Source organism: Carlito syrichta, unplaced genomic scaffold (assembly GCF_000164805.1).
Source record: "Carlito syrichta isolate Samal-C Ts95f unplaced genomic scaffold, Tarsius_syrichta-2.0.1 Scaffold254042, whole genome shotgun sequence".
NCBI classification, from domain to species: Eukaryota; Metazoa; Chordata; class Mammalia; order Primates; family Tarsiidae; genus Carlito; species Carlito syrichta.
Window position 1 is genome coordinate 116,549 of NW_007198138.1, and position 22,704 is coordinate 139,252.

The following is a 22,704-nucleotide window of genomic DNA, read 5'->3' on the forward strand; positions in this document are numbered from 1 at the left end:
AACAGTATAAGTAAATAAAATAATATTTTACTCCAAGGCTGCACCTTGGCTAACTGGAAAACCAGTATCACTCTTTAAAAATCATCCAGGTAGAGAAAGAAGGTCTAAAATCTGTTAGCTGAAGAGAGCTATGCTGAAAAAAAAATTCTATGTTCTTCCAAATTTATTACACCAAAGGAAAACAGTCAATCCTTGAAACCTGACTCATGTACATAACTAATTTTTTCTTTGGTGTATGAACATTGCTTTCTGACTTTTGTGTTGAGATGTTATATATGAACCAGACTCCCTATTCTTTTGTAGAGACAGGGTCTCTGTCGCTCAGGCTAGAATGCAGTGGTGCAATCATATCTTACTGTAACCTTGAACTCCTAGGTTCAAGCTATCCTCCCACCTCAGCCTCCCAAAGTGCTAGGATTACAGATGTGAGCCACCACACGAGCCAAGACTCTGAGCCTTTATTCAAACCTAGACTAAAGGAGAAACAGACCTTCTGACTGTTATCTCTTTATAGTAGAATATTAAACAACTCACCGAGAATGTAATCAATAGTAGGCAATCAAAACTAATATTTGTATGTATGCCTTTGTCTGAAAAATGCTATAATTCTATTCAACACCTCTGTTCTGCCTATTTAAAGATCCTCACTTTTCCCACATCAGGAGCACTGACCACCATTCTTTGGTGTAGCTCTGTCCCCTGGATGGCCACCCTTGCATTCTGTGTTTGAATAAACTCTCCTTACATTAGGTTCTCACTCTTTTGACTGTTTTATGTTGACAGCTATATAACTGATTAGAAATTAAGTAACGTTGACAGTTACATATATAACTAGGTAAACGGCTGGGTGAGGTGACTCATGCCTGTAATCCCAGCACTTTGGGACGTGGAGGCAAGAGGATTGTCTGAGCCCATGGGCTGGAGACCAGCCTGGGCAACTTGGGGAGACCCCAACTCTACAATAAATTAAGAAAAAAAAAATTAGCCAAGCCTGGTGGCATGTGCCTGTACTTCCAGCTACTTGGAAGGCTGAAGCAGAGGGATTGCCTGAGCCCAGCTGGTTGAGGATGAGATGGCCATAAGCATGCCAATGCACTCCAGCCTGGGTGACAGAGTGAAACTCTGACTCAAAAAAAAAAAAAAAAAGGTAAGTTTAACAAATTAAGAATTTCTGACTTTCCCCCCAGCTAATTTCTTTGCAAGAGTCACACAAGTCTATATTAATGAACACGAACAAAACAAATGTATATAAGCATAGCTGCACATAAGACTTACTGAAAAACATGGAGATTTAAAATTAGTAATTAGGTAAAAGAAAAGTAATTCCTCTCAAGAAAACACTAAACCAATAATTTAATGAGGATCTAGTAAATATTGGCAGCTATATATAAAGAAAATAAACGTAATTAGTGTTTTGATCACAGCCTGGGGAATCTAGGCTGGATTCAGAATGGCTTATTTTGATCTCATCACTAAATCCTTTTGTTTCTCTCAGACTCAAAATTCTTTTTAAGATAAATGGAAAGATAAAACTTTATTATTAGAAAGTTTTTAATCCTTATATTTGCCAAAAGTGTCAATTACATAAACTGTCCCCAATTACTTACTTAAAAAAACATTTCTTCACCACTGGTAAATAAGTATACCTTAGTTTTGATAAATCTGTTATACTTCAGATGAACAAACTACATACGAATATGAAATTACAATAATCAGCATTTCCATCGATGAAATTATTACCTTAAAAGACTCAAAACAAAGACCAACTTACTTTTGTTTTTGTTTTTGGTTTTTGTTTTTTTTTTTGAGTTGGAGTCTCACTCTGTCGCCCAGACTGGAGTGCAGTGGCCGCTCCCAGCCACCGCAGCCTCAACCTGCTGGGCTCTGGCGATCCTTCCACCTCAGCCTTTCAAGTAGCCAGAATTACAAGCATGCGCTACCATGCCTGGCTGATTTTTTGATTTACTGTAGAGATGAGGTCTCGCCTGCCCAGGCGGGTCTCGAACCCACGGGCTCAGGCAATCCACTCACCTCAGCCTCCCAAAGGCGCGGGATTACAGGCTGAGCCACCGAGCCCGGCTGCCAACTTACTTTTAGTGGCAAACAAGTTGTTTCAAAAAGAAAAAAAAATGTTATTTAGAAACAGTAATTTGTTACCATGTCTCTTGGTAACAGCTCCTCTCTTGCATAATAAAATAATCCCTTAAAGATTGTCCCAATGTGCCACAGTGGCATAAAGATTATTTTAAGATGAAGACATCTGGGAATTAACAAATGGAAGAAGTGGTTTTCTCTGAATTTCTCTTATCTGGCTAAAAGCAAGTCCTCCAAAATAAGCTTAACTGGCGTAAGTCTCCTCCTTGGAAGTTGGAAAGTTTCATTAAACAGGAAAGTTTAACTCATCACAAGAGAGAAGAGAAAGTCAGTACCACACCCTGACATTGTTATAAATTATCATTCCCACTTATTCTCCTGGAACCCATTTATCTCTCAAAAGTTATCTGCGCTTCCTTAAGTAAGTGTTCTTTCTGCTTTTCCTTCTAAAAAGTCATTTATTTTTCCAGAAGTACTCTTCTACCCCTCCCGATGTTTTGTAAAATATGCTCTCAAATCTCACACTGATTTGGGTATTCATTCTTTCTGTGATGCTTCCCTGCACATAAAATTAAAAGTTAACACACTTGTATTTTTTTTCTCCTGTTGATCTATCTTTTGTCAGTCTAATTCACAGCTCTAGCCCCAGCCACTGAAACAGAGAAAAAGTTTTTCCTCCCCTACAATTCCAAGTGTTATAGAAGGATACTGTGAAAAGGAGATTGTTTTCTTCTTACCTCATCAAGCTATATTTTAGGTACTGAAATTGAGAACACTTTTTTTTTTGAGTTGGAGCAGCACTCTGTCACCCAGGCTGGAGTGCAGTGGCATGCTCACGGCCATCCCAGCATCGACCTGCTGGGCTCAGGCAATCCTTTTGTCTCAGCCTTCCAAGTAGCTGGAACTACAGGCGTGCGCTAGCATACCCGGCTGATTTTTATGAATTATTGTAGAGATGAGGTCTCAAGAAGTTGCCCAGACTGGTCTTGAACCTGTGGGTTCAGGCAATTTTCTCACCTCAGTCTCCCAAAGTGCTAGGATTACAGGTTTGAGTCACTGCGCCTGGCTAAGAATACTTTTTAATAACAAAAGTTTTATTTAAAATAGACTGGTGATTCTAGACTGTAGTTTCAGAGATTCAAAACTCTTAAGTTTCCAAATCATGATGGTGACACAAAAATTAAGTTTATTAAAACTGTTAACAATATCTAACAGAATTAAAATCTAGTAAAAGTTGTACTTCTTTGATACTTCAGCCAATTTGTGATAGACTAAGATTTATGGAATGGTGTTTCTGATAAGATAACTTTTCCTTTTTTTTTTTTTTTTGAGTTGGAGTCTCACTCTGTCGCCCAAGCTGGACAAGGCATGCCTCTGGCCACTGCAGCCAGAATGATCTGAGCTCCAATGATCCTTCCGCCTCAGCCTTCCAAGTAGCCAGAACTACAGGCGAGTGCTACCTACTATGCCTGGCTAATTTTTGATTTAGAGACGGGGTCTCACCATGTTGCTCAGGCTGGTCACGCGCTCAGGCAATCCTCTGGCCTCGGCCTCCCAAAGTGCTGCGATTACAGGTTGAGCCACCAAGTCCGGCCAAAATAACTTTTCAATTTTTCTTTTTCTAGTCTTAGTACATGCAACATAATAAGAAATATATATTTGATCTCTACCCTTGCTCCTGATAGAATTCCTAAAACCCTTATAATTTCTTGAGTGACAGAAAAACTGTTAAAATATTACTGTTACATTTGGTCCTAGTCCCTGGTTCCTGACACAAGAGTTTCTAAGACCCTTACAATCTCCAGGAGATTGTTTTTGTATGCTGAGATGACTGATAATGGAATGGAGGGTCCCTAGATACCTGGGGACTGGTTGTCAAGGAGAGGGGATGGTTATCAAGAAGAGCAGGGCACGTCTGATTAAGGTATGATTAGAGTTGGAACTTTCATCCTTACCCTCTCTACCCCCATCTCCAAGGAAGGGAGAGGGACAGGAGATTGAGCTAATCACCAAGTGATTTAATCAATCATGCCTATGTAATGAAATTGCCATAAGACCTTTCTACAAGTCGGGGTTCTAAGAACTTTCAAGTTGGTGGATACATCCACATGCTAGGAGGGTGGTACACCCAAAAATTCCACAGGGATACAAGCTCCTGCACTCAGGACCCTTCTAGACTTCTCCCTATGTACGTCTTCATCTGGCTATTCATGTGTATTATTTATAATAAACTGGTAACTATAAGTAAAGTGCTACCCTAAAGTTTGAAAGCCATTATGGCAAACTACAGAAACAGAGGAGGAGGTTGTGGGAAGCCAGTCAGAAGCATGGGAGGCCCAGGGATTGTGATTGGATTCTGAAGTGGGGAGGAAATCTGTGGAACTGAGCCTTTAATCTGTGGGATCTGTGCTAACTCTAGGTAGCAGGTGTCAGAAGGAAAATAAATTGTAGGACATCCCTTTGGTATTCACAGAAAATTGCTTCACAGAAATTTCTTCAACCAATTGCTTAGTTTGAAGAACCCACACGTTTGGTTTTAAAAGTGTTATGAGTGGAGAAAAAACTTTTGCTTTAGTACATTATCTTTGATCCTTCTAAACTAAGTTTGTTTAGAGCCTGGAAGACTGATGATGGTCTAAAAACAATCTAGATAGCTGGGTGTGATGGCCCACACCTGTAGTTCCAGCTACTTGGAAGGATGAGGCAGAAGGATCACCTGAGCCCAGTAGCTTAAGGCTGTAGTAGCTGTGAGCCTGCCACTGCACTCCAGCCTGGGAAACAGTAAACTCTGACTCAAAAAAAAAAAATCTAAAAATGAAAAATTTATTCACCAACTTTTCTATCCCAGAATATACCTTTTTGGTAGTGTTCTTCATAGAAAGTCAGTTTATAGTGGTTTAAAGTCTTAGGATTCTATCTGCCCTCTTTCTATGAGAAGGTATTCTTGAAGAAGACACACATTTGTTTCTTTCCCTAGGACGCTTAGTTAGGCATGCATTTCCTATCTCCGGATGATTAGGACTATTCATTTAATAGGGGAAACTTTGATTGATTTAACTTAGAAAAGTGTATCTTACATTTTATTTTAAATTAGCTTTAATTAACCTGACATATTAAGGCTGTCCTGCTTCATGGCAAGAAAATACCAGAGAATACTCAAGATTGGGATTAGAGATGTACATACATACCCTTTATCAATTGTTGATGTGAATTGTTACCTATAGTTGCTTCATTCACTAGAATCATTGCTTGTACGTATTCTGTGAAGAAAAAAAAAATAGTCAGCATCACCATCATCTTTATGCTAGCTACTATACTAAATGATATACATAGTTTTAGTTTATTTCACTTAATCTTCACTACTTCTCTGAATAATTATGACTATCTGCATTAGAGATAAAAAAGCTGAAGCTCAGTGGTAAAGCTGTTTATTCCAGAACATTCAGCTAGGAAGTAGTAGAACTGGCTTTAAACCTAGATATATCTGACTCATGAAGGATTGAGAAGGAACAGTAAGATGAAAAACAGTCGGGTGCAGTGGCTCACCTGTAATCTCAGCACTTTGAGAGGCGGAGGCAAGAGGATTACCTGACTGATTCCAGGGGTTCAAGACCAGACTGGGCAACTTGGAGAGACCTCGTCTCTACAGAAAATCAAAAAATTAGCTGGGCATGGTGGTGCACATGTGGTTCCAGCTACTTGGAAGGCTGAGGTGGAAGGATCACCTAAGCCCAGCAGGTCAAGACTGCAGTGGCCAGCAGTGTGTCACTGCACTCTAGCCTGGGCAACAGTGAGAGTCCGATGCAAAAAAAAAATCAAGAATCAAAAATCAAAAAAATATATAAATAGATAAAATAAAATAATGGTCCCAATTTTTTGACAAATACACAATACCATAAGAACATGAGAAAGAATTAAGAATAGTCTGGGGGAAAAAAATCTTGCTTTAAAACCATATATGGGCTGGGCGTGATGGCTCATGCCTATAATCCCAACAATTTGGGAGGCCGAGGTGAGAGGATTGCTTGAGTCCCGGGTTTGAAACCAGCCTGGGCAACTTGGCAAGACCTCATCTCGACAATAAATCAAAAAATTAGCTGGGCATGGTGGCGCGTGCCTGTAGTTCCAGCTACTTGGAAGGCTGAGACAGAAGAATCACCTGAGCCCAGCAGGTTGAGGTTGTGGTGCCACTGCACTCCAGCCTGGATGACACAGTGAGATGGTAACTCAAAAAAACCCCATATATGTCCTGATGAAATGAAAGAGAATGCCACATTAAAGTCTTATGTTTGGCAGGGCGCAGTGGCTCAGCCTGTAATCCCAGCACTTTGAGAGGCCAAGGCGAGAGGATTGCCTGAGCCCGGGGGTTGAAGACCAGACTGGACAACCTGGTGAGACCTTGTCTCTACAATAAATCACAAAAACTAGCTGGGCATGGTGGTGTGCACCTGTAGTTCCAGCTCCTTCGAAGGCTGAGGCGGAAGGATCGCCTGAGCCCAGCAAGTCAAGGTTGCAGTGGCCATGAGCGTGCCACTGCACTCCAGCCTGGGAGACAAGTGTGAGACTCCAACTCAAAAAATAAATAAATAAATAAAGTCTTTCAGAAGACTAGTAGAGTACATTGTATTTCAAGTAGGCAAAATAAAGTGATTCATTCTTTTTATATGTACCTACAAAAAAACTGGTTGCCTCTGAATGTGTGGTAGTGAATAATTTTTGTTATATTTTCCTATGAGTACCAAATGTTGTAAAATAAGCAGATATTACTTTTGCAACATTCCCCTTCTCCTCCACAAAAAAGACACAAAGGTAAAAAAAGATAAAACGAGGGGAAAAAATAGCTGAGATAAGAATAAATAAATTTAGTGGCTATTATCCACAAGTGATCATATTCACCTACCTTTACAAATATTGGAAGCAGAATTATACTGTATTGCCAGAAATATTTAGTACTAAACACTGTCAAGGTTTTTATTATTTCATACCTTTATTTGTTGCAGATCTATCTTTGATCTTTTGTTTCAGTGACTGCAGTACATTTTGTACTTGTTCAAATATGAAGTCCACTTTTCCATCATCTTCTAGTTCCATCCAGAAAGTTTTTGCATCACCTAAAATAAACATATGGAAATAGCCTAAGAGTTAAACAGAAAAAGACTGCAATTTCCCTAAGACAAATGTTACAGAAAAATCTACTTGGTCTCTAAATAAAATCAAGATTCAATTGGTCTATCACTTTCCTTGAGGAAAAATATTTTATAAGATTTCCTTACAAAGAACTAGAAACAAAGAATATGATCTCATTTATTTTTGTTAATTTAAAAATATACATACTGAAAACTTTAGTGACACTATTTCTTGACTAGAAAGCAAAAGGAATGACTTCATTTGAGTGATAGTGGGGCATACATATACCTATATGTGCATTCTTTTTTAAGTCTTTAGAGATATAACCTCCACTGAGCATGGTTTCAGAATGAAACATCTCAATGGTCGCTGACATAACTAAGTGTCCAACAATACTGCCTTTTACAGTCTGTTACATTAAGTTTAGTTATATGACATGAAATAATGTTTAAGGTATTTCCAGCTAAAGTTATGTAAATGAGCCAACATTTCTGATGGCCAGCATACTAACATCCTAATTAAAATTTTCCTAAATAATTTTTTTGGCCAGGTGCAGTGGCTCATGCCTATAAACCCAACACTTTGGGAGGCCAAGGTGAGAGGATTGCCTATGGCTATGGGTTTGAGATCAGCCTGGGCAACTTGGCAAGACCTCGTCTCTACAATAAATCAAAAAATTAGATGGACGAAGTGGCGTCTGTCTGTAGTTCCAGCTACTTGGAAGGCTGAGGTGGAAGGATTACCTAAGCCCAGCAGGCTGAGGCGGCGATGGCTGTGAGAATGCCACTGCACTCCAGCCTGATTGACAGTGAGACTCCGACTCAGAAAAAAAGAATTACTTCAAAATTGAAAAGAGAAATATGAAAAAGGCAATTAGACGAATTTGGCAAAAGCCAAATCTTTTTTTATTTTAAAGATGTGGGATACATGGGAGGCTGAGGTGAGAGGACTGCCTGAGCCTGCAGGTTCGAGACCAGGCTGGGCAACATGATGAGACCTCGTCTCTACAATAATTCAAAAAAATTAGCCGGGTGTGATAGCAAGCGCCTGTAGTTCTGGCTACTTGGAAGGCTGAGGTGGAAGGATCGCCTGGGCCCAGCAGGTTGAAGCTGCAGTGGCCGGGAGTGTGTCACTATACTCCAGCCTGGGTGATAGAGTGAGACTCTGACTCGGGGGGGAAAAAAAAAAAAGATGTGAGGTATAATTCAGGATTAGGTATATAAGTGGCCATTGTACAAGTAAAGAAAAGCCAAATCTTACACACTGTGTTTAAAAATAACAAAAATGAGCCGGGCTCGGTGGCTCAGCCTGCGATCCCAGCACTTTGGGAGATTGAGGCGAGAGGACTGCCTGAGTCCAGGGGTCTGTGACTAGCCTGGGCAACTTGGCGAGATCATCTCGTCTCTACAATAAATAAAAAAATGAGTCAGGCGTGGTAGTGCGTCTGTAGTTCCAGCTACATGGAAGGCTGAGGCAGAAGGATTACCTGAGCCTAGAAGGTTGAGGCTGCAGTGGCTGTGAGCACGCCACTGCACTCTAGCCTGGGCATCAGAGTAAGACTCTGACTCAAAAAAACCCCAAAAAACAAAAAAACCAAAACCTAAAATGTTAAGCATGACCTGTTTAAAAAAATGTCAAAATGCATAATGTATAAAATTAATTAATAGGTCCTCAAGCAAAGAAGAGACATAAGAGTATTGCATTTTAGAAGGCCACTTGCGTAGGCTGGAGGAGGATTAATGGGCAGAGAGCCCAGATAGTTTGCAAAAAATACATTTCCTTAATAAAAATTAAACCCAGAACCTCTGAGTTTGGAGAACCTTCATAAGGAAAGAGGCTTAGACATCAGCGCCCAACTACTGCTGAGGTCTCCTTACCCAAAGGGGACCTCTGGTTATTTAGAGCTGCTGTCAATGCAGTGGCTGCAGGAGGGGTGCTGTTTCCCTGTTAATACTCTGAGCCCATGTATACTACATAAGATGAAGCTTACTTTAAATTCTACATAACTCAGTTCAGACAAGGATTCAAGATGTGAAACAAATGCAATGTGAGAGGACAAAATGAATGAGAATTGGTGCTTCAAAAGGCAAGTAGAAGACATAACATGGAGAGCCTTGTGCACCATGCCAAGCAGCTTTACTTTTATATGGAAAGCTACTCAAGAGGTGTAAGCATCTTATGATGCCATTAGATACCTTTCTCAGAAAGATCACTCAGGTAGCAGTAGGAGTAGTCAAGAATGATTTCCATTTACCTGCCTCAGGCAACCTATGGAGGGTAATGGAATAGAGATAAAGAGACAGGTAGAAAATTCAAGTAGGTAGGGGCTCATTGAGCAAACTGGATAAACAGGCTTCAGAGAGTAAGCTCTGGTTCAGAAATACACATTTTGGAGGCATCAGCACACAAATGCTTACTGAAACCACAGAGCAGATGTGATTCCTTGGGGAGAACAAACTCTGGAGAACATCAACCTGCAAGGGATGAATACGAGGAAAAGGAACCATAGATACTGAGAAGGTGGAAGGGAACGCCAGAGAATAGTATCTCCGGAGTCAAGGGAAGAATGGATCTGTGGTGATTAACAATCTGGGTTTTGGAGTTCAGGTGTATTTGAGTTTGAATCTCAGTACAGTCACTTATTAGCTGTGTGAACACATCTGTAAAATGAGAATAATAGTAGCCACCTACTTCCTAGAGCTGATGGGTAGATAAGCCTGTAGCAGTTGGCAAGAAATTACCATAAATAATTTAACAGGAAATATAGGCAAAAAAATTAATCTTTCATCGTGGAATTTTGTTTCTTGAGTCGAAGTTTCAGTCTATTGCCCAGGTTGGAGTGCAGTGGCACACTTACGGCCACCGCAGCCTCGACCTGCAGTGCTCAGGCAATCCTTTTGCTTCAGTCTTCCAAATAGCTGGAACCACAGGCACATGCCACCATGCCCAGCTAATTTTTGATTTATTATAGAGATAAGGTCTCATCATGTTGCCCAGGCTGGTCTCGAACCCAGGGGCTCAGGCAATCCTCTCACCTCGGCCTCCCAAAGTGCTGGGATTATAGGCATGAACCACTGTGCCTGGCCCAAAATTATTTTTCAAAGCACTTAATGGATTATTGTCATTATGTTTCCTTTCATAGATGAGTCAATATCCCTTACTAGGAATTTATCTTTATTAGAAATAGACATCAAGATTGGAAGGATTTTGAAACTATTTTTAAAAATAGCTTCTGGTAGCATTAAAATATTCACGCATGCCGGGCTCAGTGGCTCAGCCTATAATCCCGCACCTTTGGGAGGCTGAGGTGAGTGGATTGCCTGAGCCTGTGGGTTCGAGACCCGCCTGGGCAGGCGAGACCTCATCTCTACAATAAATCAAAAAAATCAGCCGGGCATGGTAGCGCATGCCTGTAATTCCAGCTACTCAGAAGGCTGAGGTGGAAGGATCACCGGAGCCCAGCAGGTCGAGGCTGCAGTGGCCGGGAGCGGCCACTGCACTCCAGTCTGGGTGACAGAGTGAGACTCCAACTCAAAAAAAAAAAAAATTCACACATAACTGTCCTAGACTGAGGGAAAAAAATGATGCTAAAAGACAGCAATCAGGATTTATTGAATTTTTTCAGTGACTATCACTGAAAATTGTTGTGTGGTTATTTAATAGGAAATATTTAAGATGAATTATTTAAAAACAAGCAGAATAAATGTTTAGTCTTAGAACTGATTAATAAAAAGGACACTGCCAATAAAATTTAAGAAAACAAAGCTGGCCAGGTATGGTGGCTCACACCTACAATTCCAGTACTTTGGGAGGTTGAGGAGAGAGGATTACCTGAGCCATAGGTTCGAGACCAGTCTGGGCACTTGGCGAGACCTCATCTCTACAATAAATCAAAAAAATCAGCCGGGCATGGTAGCGCATGCCTGTAATTCCAGCTACTCAGAAGGCTGAGGTGGAAGGATCACCGGAGCCCAGCAGGTCGAGGCTGCAGTGGCCGGGAGCGGCCACTGCACTCCAGTCTGGGTGACAGAGTGAGACTCCAACTCAAAAAAAAAAAAAATTCACACATAACTGTCCTAGACTGAGGGAAAAAAATGATGCTAAAAGACAGCAATCAGGATTTATTGAATTTTTTCAGTGACTATCACTGAAAATTGTTGTGTGGTTATTTAATAGGAAATATTTAAGATGAATTATTTAAAAACAAGCAGAATAAATGTTTAGTCTTAGAACTGATTAATAAAAAGGACACTGCCAATAAAATTTAAGAAAACAAAGCTGGCCAGGTATGGTGGCTCACACCTACAATTCCAGTACTTTGGGAGGTTGAGGAGAGAGGATTACCTGAGCCATAGGTTCGAGACCAGTCTGGGCACTTGGCGAGACCTCATCTCTACAATAAATCAAAAAAATCAGCCGGGCATGGTAGCGCATGCCTGTAATTCCAGCTACTCAGAAGGCTGAGGTGGAAGGATCACCGGAGCCCAGCAGGTCGAGGCTGCAGTGGCCGGGAGCGGCCACTGCACTCCAGTCTGGGTGACAGAGTGAGACTCCAACTCAAAAAAAAAAAAAATTCACACATAACTGTCCTAGACTGAGGGAAAAAAATGATGCTAAAAGACAGCAATCAGGATTTATTGAATTTTTTCAGTGACTATCACTGAAAATTGTTGTGTGGTTATTTAATAGGAAATATTTAAGATGAATTATTTAAAAACAAGCAGAATAAATGTTTAGTCTTAGAACTGATTAATAAAAAGGACACTGCCAATAAAATTTAAGAAAACAAAGCTGGCCAGGTATGGTGGCTCACACCTACAATTCCAGTACTTTGGGAGGTTGAGGAGAGAGGATTACCTGAGCCATAGGTTCGAGACCAGTCTGGGCACTTGGCGAGACCTCATCTCTACAATAAATCAAAAAAGTAGTTGGGCGTGGTTGTGTGTGCCTGTAGTTCCAGCTACCTGGAAGGCTGAGGCAGAAGGATGGCCTGAGCCCAGCAGGTCAAGGGTGCAGTGGCTGTGAGAATGCCACTACACTCCAGCCTGGGTGACAGAGTGAGACTCCGACACAAACAAAACAAAACAAAAACTAAGGAAATCAAGCTGGGCGTGATGGCTCATGCCTGTAATCCTAGCACTTTGGGAGGTGGAGGCGAGAGGATTGCCTGAGCTCAGGGGTTCGAGACCAGCTTGAGCAACATGGCTGACCTTGTCTCTACAATAAATAAAAATATTAGCTGGCTGTGGTAGTACATGCCTGTGGCCAGCTACTTGGAAGGCTGAGGCAGAAGGATCGCCTGAGCCCAGCAGGTTGAGGTTGCGGTAGCAGGGAGCATGCCACTACACTCTAGCACTTCAGCCTGACTCTGACTCAACCCAAAAAAAAAATATATGAATAAACTAAAGGATTCAATTAATGATAATTTGTCAATATTGGTTCATTAATTGTAACAAATGTACCATTCAAATGTAAGATGTTAATCATAGGTGAACCTGGGTACTAGGTATATCAGAACTCTGCATTTTTCTCTAACACTAAAAGTTTTCTGAAAAATAAAGCTTATTTTTAAAAAAGTACATCAAAGTACTGATTTAGGATTGCTGATTCACAATTAGTTAAAAAGACAGTCAAAACTGGTGGCTACATGAGAATAAGCCCTTAACTCCCTGTAGTTCAGAAAAGTTCTTTGCAGTGGAAAAAACTTGAGAATGCCACAATTCAGCTTACCCTATGTACTTTAAAATTTTTAAACATAAAGTGTAACAATGTGTTCTTCAACCTACCATTTTTTTCTCCCATCTTTTGATGTTGTTTATAAATATAAAATGCTTCACAATTTGGTTTATCATAGGACTGAATGATATGAATCACTTTGATTGTAGAATATCACTGAAATCCAGTTGTGGTCTCTGTGGAATTTATAGTCCTCAGACAAAACATATAATTATATCATTCTAAACCTGGTATCCTTTGATACTTGATTTCAAATATAAACTGTGATTGAAGAAATATTCAGAAATGACCAATAGTCCAACCAAAAGACAAGTCCATGCATCTTCATCAAGTAAATATTTATCGTCGTATCAGATCATTGACAGCATTTTTTAAAAATGAAAACCAACTCCATCTTTGGTCCACAAATGTATGAAACATTCTGTAAGGAAAACAATAAAGAATAGTGTATATTTGTAAAGAACAACATATGTAAGGAAAAAAGATTGTTATAACAACAGCCCTATCTTTTTAAATATCATGAACCATTACGAAAAGAATACATGTGATCTGGAAAAAAAAACGAGTGAAATAGAAAGTTAGGAATATCACAGAGAAGACTCACCCAGAATCCTATTAACCATATATAACATATTTGTTAATTGACATTTACATTACATATTGTTAACGAACAACTCAACTATCCTCATTTTTTTTTTTTTTTGAGTTGGAGTCTCACTCTGTCGCCCAGACTGGAGTGCAGTGGTCGCTCCCGGCCACCGCAGCCTCGACCTGCTGGGCTCCGGCGATCCTTCCGCCTCAGCCTTCCGAGTAGCTGGCACTACAGGTGCATGCTACTACGCCTGGCTAATTTTTGATTTATTCTAGAGATGAGGCCTCACCAAGTTGCCCAGGCGGGTCACGAACCCGCGGGCTCAGGTAATCCACTCACCTCAGCTTCCCAAAGGCGCGAGATTACAGGCTGAGCCACTGAGCCCAGCTTATCCTCATTTTATAAGTATTTCATAAAAACTTTAAAAATGAGAATAATAATGCTAACTACCTCATAGGTTGTTGTGAAGACTTAATCACTTATAATAGTGCCTGACAAATAAAAGATTCAATAAATACTAGCAATTATGATTACTCTTTTAGCATACAATTTTAAAATAAAAGTTGTATTTTAGGTATTTATTTTTTTATAAGCTTTCATTAGTAAGCTGTCCTCCATCATCAGTATTTTTGTATAAGACTAAGTGGCTGCATAATGCACTTTGGTCAATAATACATGCATTACTATAATGGTTTTAATAATTAAATTTTAATGAAGTATTAATTAGCAGTATAAACTTCTATATTGGACGTTTAGATTTTTATTTTTATTTTTTGAGTTGGAGTCTCACTCTTGTAGTCCAGGCTGGAGTGTAGTGGCATGCTCATGGCCACCGCAGCCTTGACCTGATGGGCTTAAGGCGATCCTTTCACTTTAGCCTTCCAAGTAGTTGAAAATACAGATGCACGCCACCATCCTCAGCTAGATTTTTTGTGATTTACTGTAGAAACAAGGTCTCACCAAGTTGCCCAGGCTAGTCTCAACCCAGGCTCTGGCAATCCTCTTGCCTCGGCCTTCCAAAGTGCTGGGATTACAGGTTGAGCACTGCGTCCAGCCTAGATTCTTATTTTTTAGATTAAGTTTCAGCATAATAAATAATTCCAGAATAATATACTTCATCCATGTCTCTGATTATTTCCTTAGGAGATACACCTAGAAGCAGAACAAATAGGTCGAAAAGAGATCAACAATTTTCATTCTCAAGATGTCAGTCAATATATGCCACTTCCACACCAAACCTGTAGAAATGTTCGAAATTTTTCTTTTCTTTTGGAATTTCTTTGATTTTTTTTTTTTGAGTTGGAGTCTTACTCTGTCACCCAGGCTGCAGTGCAGTGGCATGCTCACAGCTATCGTGGCCTTGACCTGCCAGGCTCAGGTGATCCTTCCACCTCAGTCTTCCAAGTAATTGGATCCACAGGTACGCGCTACCATGTCCAGCTTATTTTTTGATTTATTGTAGAGACAAGGTCCGACCAATTTGCCCAGGTTGGTCTTGAACTTCTGAGTTTAGGCAATCCTCTCGCCTTGGCCTCCCAGAGTGTTGGGATTACAGGCTTGAGCCACCGAGCCTGGCCTAGAATATTTTTTATTTTTACTTTTATTTTTTTGAGTTGGAGTCTTATTCTGTTGCCCAGGCTGGAATGCAATGGCACACTCCCAGCCATCGTAGCCTTGACCTGCTGGGCGCAGGTGATCCTTCCGCCTCAGTCTTCCAAGTAGCTAGAACTACAGGCACGTGTCACCACACCCGGTTAATTTTTTGATTTATTGTAGAGATGAGGTCTAGTCAAGTTGCCCAGGTTGGTCTCAAATCCCTAGACTCAGTCAATTCTCTCACCTGGGCCTCCCAAAGTGCTGGGATTATAGGTGTGAGAGGTTGAAAACACAAAGGGAGCTCTCTATGGGCCAAGTGTGTGAGGCCTCTGGGGAAAGCAAGCAGACCAGAAGCTGCAGAGATGATGTCAACCACAATCACAGCAGCAAATGGACGGGAAGAAATCCTCTCAGAGAAGATGAACACACCAACCAAGAGGCTCGTGCAAACATTTGCAAAAGGCTACACCATGAAAGAGACTGAGTTAAAGAAGGAAACCTCATCCTTTTGGAAAAATAACCAGTTAGGTATCTTAGATATAAAAATAGTTAGGTATCTTTGATATAAAAATAGTTGTTAAAATAAACTCAATAGATGACTGAATGAATAATAGAGCAGACTCAAATGAAGAGCCTGCTGGCAAGCTAGAAGTCTGAGTTGAACACAGAGCAAAGAAAGAAAAGAAAGCATAAAAAAGGGAGAATAGGGATGAGGCAATAATAACCCCAAATTTCTCAGAACTGGAAAACACAAACACCCACTGCATCCACTGAGTGCCAACTAGGATAAAATTCTTAATATATACCACTAGACAAACTGTGGCAAACTTCAGCATAGCAAAAATGCAAAGTCTCAGATGCTTCCAGAAAATCTAGATTACTAAAAAGGAAATGTATCAGACTAGTAATGAGACTTCTCATCAGAAATGTCAGATGCATAATGTTAAAGGAAAATAAGTATAAACCCTGAATTCTATATCCAGCCAAGCTATCTTTCAATACTGAGACTGGGAAAAAAGACTTTTATACACAAAGAGCCACTTTAGAGACTCTTTGAAAGAAATAAGGAAGCACCCTATGAGGACAAATGAACCTAGAAGAAAGCAGTAGTGAGCAAATACATAAGCTAAACACATTGTTAAGAAAGCACAGATTAAGATGAACTTCAATAACAAATGAAAAAAAAATGCTGTAAGATACCACCATGAGAGATAATGTTCTTTCTTGGAGAGGTGATGGAAGGCATTGTTGCAAGACCAGAGAAAGTAAAGAAGCATGCTATACATCTTCTGTATAGGGAAGATATCAATACTGATTCAATATTTATTTTGTTAGAAAAACAAATTTAGAACTGTAGTGAAATATAAAAATTTACTAAAAGAAAACGGAACAAAAAAATACTTGAGGCTAAAAGTGAAAGTGAAAATAGACAAATAAGAATGACAGATACAAAGAGAAGCACAGTAAATCAGATGATAAGAATAAGACCAAATATGTTAATAATCACAATTAAGGTGAATTTGCTTACCTCACCTAAAGGATACACTCTCAGATTGGATTACATGCAAAATTTAGCTATGATATTTTTAAGTAAGAGACCCACTTAAATCACACAAATGTTACAGAAGGTTAAAAATGAAGGAACTAAAAAAAGACACCTGCAAATACAAGAAACATTCATCTCAAACAAGAATTTAATATAAAAGTAAATACAAGTCAGAGAAAAATATTTTATACTGTCAGAACAATTCACCCAGATTTAATATTCATGAACTTTTATGAACAAATAATATCACTATGAAATATATAAAGCAGAACTTAAATACAAGTAAAAGGTCCAAATCCAAGATTTGTTGGGAAAGTAACAGATCTTTCTCAGAAATGACATAAACTGTGAAAAAAATCAAAATATAAAAAATTTATGTGACAGATAAATTAACAAACTTACTCTAACAAATGTGTAGAGCTTTGCACCCAATAGAAAATACTTTTTGTGGAGGAAAAAGCATAAAATTTACAAAAATTCACTGTGTACTAGATCTAAAGGAATTCTCAACAAATTCCAAAGGATTTATGTTATACAGAGCACAGTCACTGAATGTAATAAAAGCCCAATTGAACGACATTATGAATTAACCTCCCACCACACATTACCTGTGGAAAAGTAAAAAGCCAATTTCTAAATAATTTATGGTTTGCAAAAGAAATCAAAGTAGAAATTTTAAGATATTTGGAAAGTGATCAGTTGAAATAATACATTAAAAAACCTGATGGATTTTGCCAAAGCACATGCAGAGAAATATTAAATTTTTTTTTTTTGAGTCAGAGTCTCACTCTGTTTCCTTGGCTGGAGGGCAATGGCACACTCACGGCCATCACAGCCTCAACCTGCTAGGCTCAAGTGATCCTTCCACCTCAGTATTCTGAGTAGCTGGAACTACAGGTGTGTGCTACCATGCCTGGCTAATTTTTTGATTTATTGTAGAGATGAGGTCTCACCAAGTTGCCCAGGCTGGTCTAGAATTCGTGGGCTCAGGTAATCCTCTCACCTTGGCCTCCCAAAGTGCTGGGATTATAGGCGTGAGCCACTGCATCCAGCAATATTTAAATCTTAAATGAATTTTATTCATTGGAAAATTGAAAATATTGACTTAAATTAAAGAAGCTGGGAAAAGATCAACAAAATAATAACAAGTAAAAGATATATCGACAGCTACTGAAAATATTTTAAAATATTTTTAAGGTTCAAATAATTTTATACCAATAAATTTGAAAGCATAGATGAACAATTTTCTAGGACATAAAAACTACCACGTAGGCTCAAGAAAGAAAAGTCCAAAAAGTAAGCATAAAAAGAAACTAAAACTATAAAGATCTTACCAGAGCTGCATACCACACATCCCCATCGCTGCATATGAAGTCCATAAAGTTTCAAAGATGAATAGTACAAAACTTTCAAGGAATGAATAATATCTATCATATACAAACTGTTCTAAAGCATGAAGAATCTGGGAAGCTACTCAACTCTTTTTATGAGATCAGCATAACCTTGGCACATACACAGAAAACTAAAGGCCAAAATCACTCTGAGTATAGATATAAAAATACTGGTTGGAGGCAGTAGCTCACTGCCTATAACCCCAGCACTTTGAGAGGCCGAGGTGGGAGCTGTACTTGAGCTCAGAAGTTTGAGACCAGCCTGAGCAACATAGCGAAATCTCAGCTTTACCAAAAAAAAAAAAAAAGCAAAAATATTAGCTGGGTGTGGTGGGGCCTGCCTGTAGTCCCAGGAGGGGTAGAGGGGGGTTGAGCAAAGGATCACCTGAGGAGATTAAAGCGGTAGTGAGTTGTGAGTGTGCCACTGCACTCTAGTGACAGGGTGAGAACCTGACTCCAAAAAACAAACAAAAACAGATGAATGGAGAAAAACTACCACCTCATGCAGAAGAACAAAATAATTCAGTAAAAGTTAGTAATTATTCTGTGGAGAGTTACAGGGACCCTTGGCAAACTAGGAATGAAAGAGAACTTCCTGAACGCGATAGAGACTATCTACCAAAACCCAGCAGCAAACACTATACTCATGATGAAATATAGTAGCATTTTCATTAGTCAAGAACAGGATGAAGGCACTTGCTATCACTGCTCACATTCAATTTTGTACTGGAAACCTTAGAGGAATGCAGTAAGAATAAAAAGAGACCTCAAGATTGGAAGAAGAGAAAAATCTATCTGTTGAACAAATAAATAAAACTAACAAAAAATCAAAAACCAAGCAAGAAGTTGAGAGAAAATGTTTGCAACATACTTTAGCAATAGCAGCGATAAGGAAGCATAATTAACCATAGACACTGAAGAGATTTTAAAAATTATATAGGATACATAGTAACCAGGACATATAAAGACCTCCATAAATCATCTTCAAGAAAAGGATAACCCAGTACAAAAAGTTTTCCTAAAAAAGGAAATTACAGAAATTTAAAGAAATTATAGGTTAATAACTATATAAATAGATACTCCAACATTAAATCATAAAATGAAAATTAAAATAAGTTTTATAGAAGGAGCATGGCTCATGCCTGTAATACTAGCAACTTTGGGAGGTGTAGGCAAGAGGATTACCTGAGCTCAGGGGTTCAAGATCAGCTTGAGGAACATGGATAGAAATCATTTCTACAACAAATCAAAAAAATCAGCTGGGCAAGGTGGCACATGCCTGTGGTTCCAACTACGTGGAAGGCTGAAGCGGAAGGATTGCCTGAGCCCAGTAGGTCAAGGCTGCAATGGCTGTGAGAATGCCACTGCACTCCAGCCTGGGTGACAGAGTGAGACACCGACTCAAAAAAAAAAAATTACTATTTTCAGCCATCAGATGGGCAAAGATGAAGAAGACAATATGGTGGTCTAAACTGTAGGGAAAATGAATTGTCATAAACTACTTGTGGGATGTATAAATTAGTAAAGGTTTTTGGAGACAAATTTAGAGTAATCTATTAAAACTCAAAATTTTAAAAACTTAAAACCAAGCAATTCCACTTTTAGGTATACATCCTTGAGAAATTAAACATGTGCACAAGAAAACAAAAATATTTTCCTTGCAGCATTGCTTGTAAGATGAAAAACTGGAAAAACAAAACAAAACGAAACAAAAACCTAACATCGACAGGGCTCGGTGGCTCAACCTGTAATTCCAGCACTTTGGGAGGCCAAGGCGAGTAGACTGCCTGAGGCTGTTGGTTCGAGACCCACCCGGGCAACTTGGCGAGACCTCATCTCTACAATAAATCAAAAATCAGCCAGGCGCAGTAGCGCGCACCTGTAGTTCTGGCTACTTGGAAGGCTGAGGCGGGAGGATCGCCGGAGCCCAGCAGGTTGAGGCTGCGGTGGCCAGGAGTGTGCCACTGCCCTCCAGTCTGGGTGATGGAGTGAGACTCCCACTCAAAACAAAACAAAACAAAACAAAACAAAAACACAAAAAAAATCTAACGTCTATCAAGAGGAAAATGACAAATAAAATGTGCTATACAGCACATATAAACAAAATAGGATTTAATAGGGAAACCAATAAAAGAGACAAAGAGAAATAGTTTACATTAACAGAATGATACAGTCATACACTGGAACATTATGTTGCAGCTAAAGAAATCCAAGCTGGGTGTGGTGGCTCACACAGATAATCCCAGCACTTTGTGAGGCCGCGGCGAGAGGACTGCCTGAGCCCACGGGTTCGAGACCATCCTGGGCAACTTGATGAGGCCTTATCTCTATATTAAGTCAAAAATTATCAGGCGTGGAGGCACATGCCTGTAGTTCCAGTTACTTGGAAGGCTGAGGCAGAAGAATCACCTGATCCCAGCAGGTGGAGGCTGCGGTGGTCATGGGCATGCCACTGCACTCCAGCCTGGGTGACAGGAGTGAGACTCTGACTCAAAAAAGGCAAAACAAAATAACATGAAATAAAAATAAAAGAAATTCATAAATACCATAATGAGCTATCACTAACAACATGAGTACACTGCAAAAACATCGTCAAGTGAAGAAATAAAGCTACGGAATATTATTTTCATTGAAAATTTACAAATGCATACATGCCCCTATAGAGACTATATAACAGCTTTAAAAAGCATTATAAAAAAAGACTTGTAGGTTCTGTACCAAAGTTAGGGTGAAGGGAAGGCGGAGCAGGATCAAGGGGACATACAGGGATCCTGATTATGCTCTTTTTCTGTAAGGTTCTAATTTTGTAGAAAGGAAAAAGTAATGTAAAGTGCACTTAATTTTAAAAGTTAAGTATATTTCAATTTTCAGTGGAATTGTTTATTTTAAAGCCTTCAATAGCATTTGCCAAACTGCCTTTCACAAAGTTTCTACCAATTTATGGTTCCAATTAAGCACATTCAGTAATACTTTTATTTTTAAAAAGCTCTCACCAGTGTTCACACCTTCTAAAATTTGAAAATAATTGATCTTATACAAGTAAAACATGTCTACTGAAGAAAATCTGCAAAATACAATAAAGCATAAAGAAAATTTAAATCACAATTTCATCTTGAGACAACAGGTGTTACTAATTCAAAGAGTAACTGGGATTTTTCTCCCCCTTGTCGCTTTTTCATTTTGGCAGAAAATAATTCAACCTGCTTTGCTTCAGTGTATGGTTCTTTCTCGTGTTTAAAAACAGGCTCTTGGCAGGCGCGGCGGCCCATGAGGCGGGAGGATTGCTTAAGACGAGGAGTTCGAGACCAGCCTGGGCAACACAGCGAGACCTGCCTCTATTTAAAAAAAAAAAAAAAAAAGACTCTAGCCGGGCTCCGTGGCTCAGCCTGTAATCCCGCCGCCTTTGGGAGGCTGAGGTGAGTGGATTGCCTGAGCCCGCGGGTTCGAGACCCGCCTGGGCAACTTGGCGAGACCTCATCTCTACAATAAGTCAAAAATGAGCCGGGCGTGGTAGCGCACGCCTGTAGTTCCAGCTACTTGGAAGGCTGAGGCGGAAGGATCGCCGGAGCACGGTAGGTCGAGGCTGCGGTGGCCGGGAGCGGCCACTGCACTCCAGTCTGGGCGACAGAGTGAGACTCCCAACTCAAAAAAAAAAAAAAAGACTCTTAAGATGCCCTGACCATTGTCTCTCCCCTCCTTATGTTTTGTGACGACCGTAATAAAAATTTGAGTACGCGTGTCACGCTTTTAAATACTTCATGTGTTCTTATTTAATCCGCATAACAATCATGTGGGGTAAACGAGCATGCTCATTTTTCTGATGAGGAAGCTGAGGCATGTCATACGTTAAGTGGCAAAAAAGGAACCAATCAGCCTGGTTTCAGAGCCCGTTTTGACTACTGCACTCTGCTGCCTCCAAGTTCCTCCTCTTTGGTATATACAGAACTCGCTGTAGGTTTCCACACGTGCAGTTAATTACATGCCGTTCCTTATTTACTTACTGGGCAATTACTTATTGGGCTGTGGCTGATGGGAGTCAAGTCTTAGGATGTAATCGCAACTCCGTGATCGTGGATCAATTATTTCACTTGCTGCATTTTGGACTTGCGTACTCTTACCTGTGAAATGGGTCAGTGGCTAAACCTTGAGGGTTCTGCTTCTGGATTCTGTACTGCTGTTCATTTCCTCCGGCCCCTTATACAGCCTCAGGTTCTCAGCTGCTTAGGAATCCCCTCTCCTTAGGGTGCGTACCAACCAGGAGACAGAGGCCTCCGTGTCCACGAGGGTTGAGAACCCGTGCACCCGTGGTCCCTTCTCCAACCTGGGACCGCACGTGGGTGCAAGCAGAAGGGAGGCTGCAAAGCTAAGGTGCGGCCCCTGCTCCCGCGGCGGAGGGCTCCGTTTTCAGGTCCTCCGACAGCCTGGCCGGAGGAGCCGTCGGGGCCCACTCGCGGCGGTGCCTTGGCAACACTGAGTTTTCCACGCAGCCCGCCAAACCTGACGGCTGCGCTCCGCTCGCTCCGCTGGCGAGCCCGGGTTCCTCCGTGGGTGAGGCTTTCCTCCGACGCCCAGCCGCCGAGCGCCGCAGCCCCAGGTACTTCACCATTTACTAACCCTCAATC

At 40.3% G+C, this 22,704-nt stretch overlaps 1 protein-coding gene across 2 annotated transcripts in view; it reads right to left on the reverse strand.

Annotated features, from left to right (window-relative positions):
* SETDB2 (SET domain bifurcated 2) overlaps nt 1–22,282 on the reverse strand; it is a 63,289-nt gene extending 41,007 nt beyond the window's left edge. For both annotated transcript variants that reach the window (XM_008052031.1, XM_008052032.1), the window contains exons 1-4: nt 22,201–22,282; nt 13,008–13,378; nt 7,080–7,205; nt 5,283–5,354 (exon numbers count right to left, since the gene is read on the reverse strand). In XM_008052031.1, coding sequence (XP_008050222.1) covers nt 5,283–5,354; nt 7,080–7,205; nt 13,008–13,023 — 214 coding nt within the window. In that variant the 5' untranslated portion in view covers nt 13,024–13,378; nt 22,201–22,282. The remainder of the gene's footprint in view (nt 1–5,282; nt 5,355–7,079; nt 7,206–13,007; nt 13,379–22,200) is intronic.
* Nucleotides 22,283–22,704: the final 422 nt, after the last annotated feature.